The 3,888-nt window shown below is 41.9% G+C and overlaps 1 protein-coding gene across 1 annotated transcript; it reads left to right on the top strand.

Annotated features, from left to right (window-relative positions):
* Positions 1-571: 571 nt before the first annotated feature.
* Positions 572-2,106, top strand: RB195_019916 (uncharacterized protein; the record flags this gene model as incomplete). Its single annotated transcript, XM_064187983.1, has 2 exons — positions 572-678; positions 2,007-2,106. 2 exons carry the CDS (start codon positions 572-574, stop codon positions 2,104-2,106), a joined length of 207 nt encoding a protein of 68 aa, XP_064043864.1.
* Between the last annotated feature and the right edge of the window lie 1,782 nt (positions 2,107-3,888).

The raw sequence follows: 3,888 nt of genomic DNA, 5'->3' as shown, positions 1-3,888 counted from the left end.
GGTCTTACGGTTAATCTTGCTAACGGAAGTAGTGCTCAGTCTGATATTTATACTCAATCGACGTCAATAAGTGGATGAAGTCCTGCTTAGTTTTGGGATTTCTTCAATGCTTATAAACTCACAGACTTTGCTCTTTTCTTACGGTATCAAATGGAGGTTTTTGGCGGAGGTGAAGTATCTCACTGGCCCGTCGAAGGATTTTAAACCTTTCTGATCATCAGAGCTAGATAGTTTTTTTTTTAAATTTGATCCCTTTTGCAACTATACCCGTGTTTTTAAGGACAAACCGTGTACTCAGAGAGGACAGACATCACATTTCAATGGTCATCTTAATGAACACGGAAGTTTGTCACGCGGAAAATAGAAAATCACTGATGTTTGCCATGTAATTAGCTAGTTCAACTCTTTTAAAATTCCGTCACAGTCGATCAAATTGCAAATTATTTTTGTATTCCTCCGTGACTACGTAACCTCGTTCCTCGTCGATCTATTGTTGCTCATCGGATATAATGTTTTCTGGAAAATTCGTCCACAAACAACGCATTTTTATTTTCAGCAACAAAATACTCAGATGTTCAACTGGTTCATCTACATCACAATTTTCTCATTTGTGTTGTTTTTCGCACTATGTAATGCGGAGACGATCGACATGGCCGAACTTGAGCGCATCTTCCGATTGTCAGTTGACTCGAGTCCTTTCACTTAATTATTTATTGTTTATTTGGAAATACCACATAGCGGTGTGCCATAAACAAAAACAAGAAAGAACAGAGCTCAACAAAGTGGACGCTTTTTTTTGCACATTCGAATGTTGGATTGACAGGTCATTCGTACTCCTTCTACAGGAAGTGAAAAGTCCTCACGCGAGATCCTTTTGCCATAGCGCTATAGTAGAATAGCGATAGCGACCAAGGTTCGGATGACCAACTTAAAGGCAGCATACTAGGAATCTGAGGTGGTTGAGGAATCCGAGGGAAAATCGAGAGTTAGTATTGTTGATTCAGAGGTAGTTCCGCTCCTCTCTCCCCCATCCTTGTAAAAAAAGGCAAAGAAGAAGATTTTTTTAAAAAACTTTTCTTCCACCTTTGTGTACGCGCCGCGTCCAAGTGCGATCGGTCGAAGATCAATTAGGTCTTCTCGCCAGCCTATTCAAGTCAAACCAATGATTAGGCGGCTAAAGGGCCCGGAACGAGTGCAGAGAAGAGTGTACTAAGGTACCACGTAATAATCAAAATGATTCCCACGACGTTTCTAACAACGATCAGAGAGAGATGAGCGGTCCAACCCCTAATCCCACAATCTACAACCACATCTCTAGCTTTTCCCGCGGAACCCTCACCACGTTAGATTCGTGGTATGCTGCCTTTAAAGGCATCACCCCACGAATCTGAAGTGGTGCGGATTTCAGGTGGAGTATTCCGCGTACGGAATCGTAGATTAAGAAGAGGAGGGTGATTCCGTCCATTTCTTCCTGAAATATAAAAAACGGCCCGGAAGATACGGCTTCGAGCGTTCTGGCGCACTATTTTCTACAAGGAGTTCGACTGGAGCGCGCCAGCCGTGTGCACACGCCGCACCTTCAGGGCCGTTTTTTACGCCAATTAGCAAGAAATGGAAGAAATCACCCTCCTCTCCATAATCTACGATCCCGTATACGAATACTCTACCTAAAATCCGTACCACCTCAGATTCGTGGAGTGATGCCTTTAATCCAGTACGGACGAGTCCTTTAAGAGCCGAACGGATCGGACCGAGGAGGATTTCTCAAGTGCGACCCTCACCACCTTTTGCTATCATTGAGCGGTTGTCCACCCTAGAGGAGAATAAAAACCATTTATGGCGACGACCTGCAACTTGAATAGCTTAAAGGAGCGGAATCCCAGCTAGCTGGTCCCATGAATGAACAACAGAAAGTAGAAAAAACTAAACTCAGAGCTAAAAATACGGATCAACTGAATGTTTAGTGTGGCGCGGATTTCACCAGGAATTCACTCCTTTTTTTACAGGAACCCCTCAGCACGAGCTCGTTTTCAAGAGATTTTCGGAGCTGATGGGTTGAGTGGCGTGGACTCGGCTCGACTGTCAAATTTGCAACGTCTTGGATGATACCGGATGACGATTACGTCAAGAAAGGTGTTTTCTGGATGTTTGTTCTAATTGGATATGGTGTTTTTCGACGTTGTGCCGATACTTTTCTCTGTGAAATAAAAAAGTGTTGAATTATATTGAGATAGAATTAAATTGTTGTCCAAAGAGAAACAGAGAGAGACTGACTTTCTATCTTGTTTTTTTTTAAAGTTTTATTAACACTGTCGTCATGATTGGTGTTTTTAGTGGGTGGACTCAATCATTCCCCGTCGAAGAAGTATGGTTCTGGAATTATGAATTATAATTATAAATAACATTTATAATTATAATTATAAATGTTTTGCTCGGGCGGGTGTGGCGTATCGGTTAGAGGTCCGTTGTAGCCACACGGTCGAGGGTTCGAATCCGCCACATGCTCATCAAGCCCTTCATCCCTCCGGGGTCGATAGATTGGTACCAGACTTGTCTGGGAGGATAAAAACACTGACTCGATAATCGGCTGGCCTCCGCAAGTCATCGTATAGGCCAACACGCGTTCCAAAACCTCAACGATTACGATTTCCAGTAAAACGCGTTGGCGCATCCCAAGTGGATTGATACGCCAGTGACTTTATCCTTTATCCTTTAATGTTTTGCTCTGCTCATCTAGAGGATGGTTGAGAATTAAGTGCAAAGAACAAAAAAGGTAATTTTTCGGAAACAAATACACTACCTGATGGCATTTTTTTCTAAAACACAGAAATATATTAAATATCAATAGGTAAGCAGATTCTACAAGGTTTCCTCCATTTATTTTTACACAATTCTTCAAACAAAAGATCACAGAACTAGCAGTGCACTGCAAGCACATAAATCAACAGCTCAAACTGGAGTTTTCTTGCTCTTCAACTTTTTTTTCAAGAAAACCCTACACGAAGAAGTCGTTTAAACAAATATCTATTCGAAGGGAATTCTCCCTTTGCTGAATATCCGCATTGACGTTAAGGAAGGCCTACATAGCTTCTGCCGCATTTGCGGGCTCCCAGTCGTGCTGGAAGTTTCTTCTAGGATTATTTTGCTTCCGTGGGTCCAGAATCTTAGACAACACATTTTCTTGGCACGTCTCAGCTATTAAACGATCAGCAAGGAGCAAGCAACGTCCAATACGTTCAAAGCATCCTATGGTTTCAGAAAATAACTGTGCTCTTGAGGATTCTACGAGAAAAAGAGCACATAAATACTTTTCACTCAGATGGAAATCAAAGAGAACCAGTTTCCTTCAATGGCGAATATGGTGAAAAGTTGCGAATACATCAATTTTTTGCTTAAAACATGTTGATAAGCACCTATGAATAAGCTCTACGCGAAAAAGCGCCGGTTGACTACAGTGCAAAACAGTGCAGCACAAAAAATAGAAATTTCAGCGACACAGTAGCCTTATTGGTTCAACTGCTCCTGCATTACACGTCCTGGATGCCTTGTCGCATGGTTGTAACTATGAGACATCAGAGAGAATATCTATTTCAATCTGACATCACCTAGGAAAAATCAAGGAATTGATCACATTGCAGCTTTCAAAAATTTGATCAGGGAAGAAAAAAGATAAAGTGAATGGCGTTAATCAATCCGGTTCGGATGCGCCTTCACGTTCACTTCAATTCAAAATAATATGAGGTTTAAGGACGTGTAAATGACCGATAGAATGAATTGCGGTGGCTAACCGATGTGTCAAGTCAGGGTTTTTGTCCTCCCAGACAAATTACCAATTTACCGACCCCTCAGGAATGAAAGGCTTGGTGAACACTAGGGCGGACTCAAACA

Source organism: Necator americanus, chromosome II (genome assembly GCF_031761385.1).
Source record: "Necator americanus strain Aroian chromosome II, whole genome shotgun sequence".
Classification (NCBI taxonomy): Eukaryota; Metazoa; Nematoda; class Chromadorea; order Rhabditida; family Ancylostomatidae; genus Necator; species Necator americanus.
Note: the sequence above shows the minus strand (reverse complement) of the source record. Positions and strands in the feature narration are given on the sequence as shown.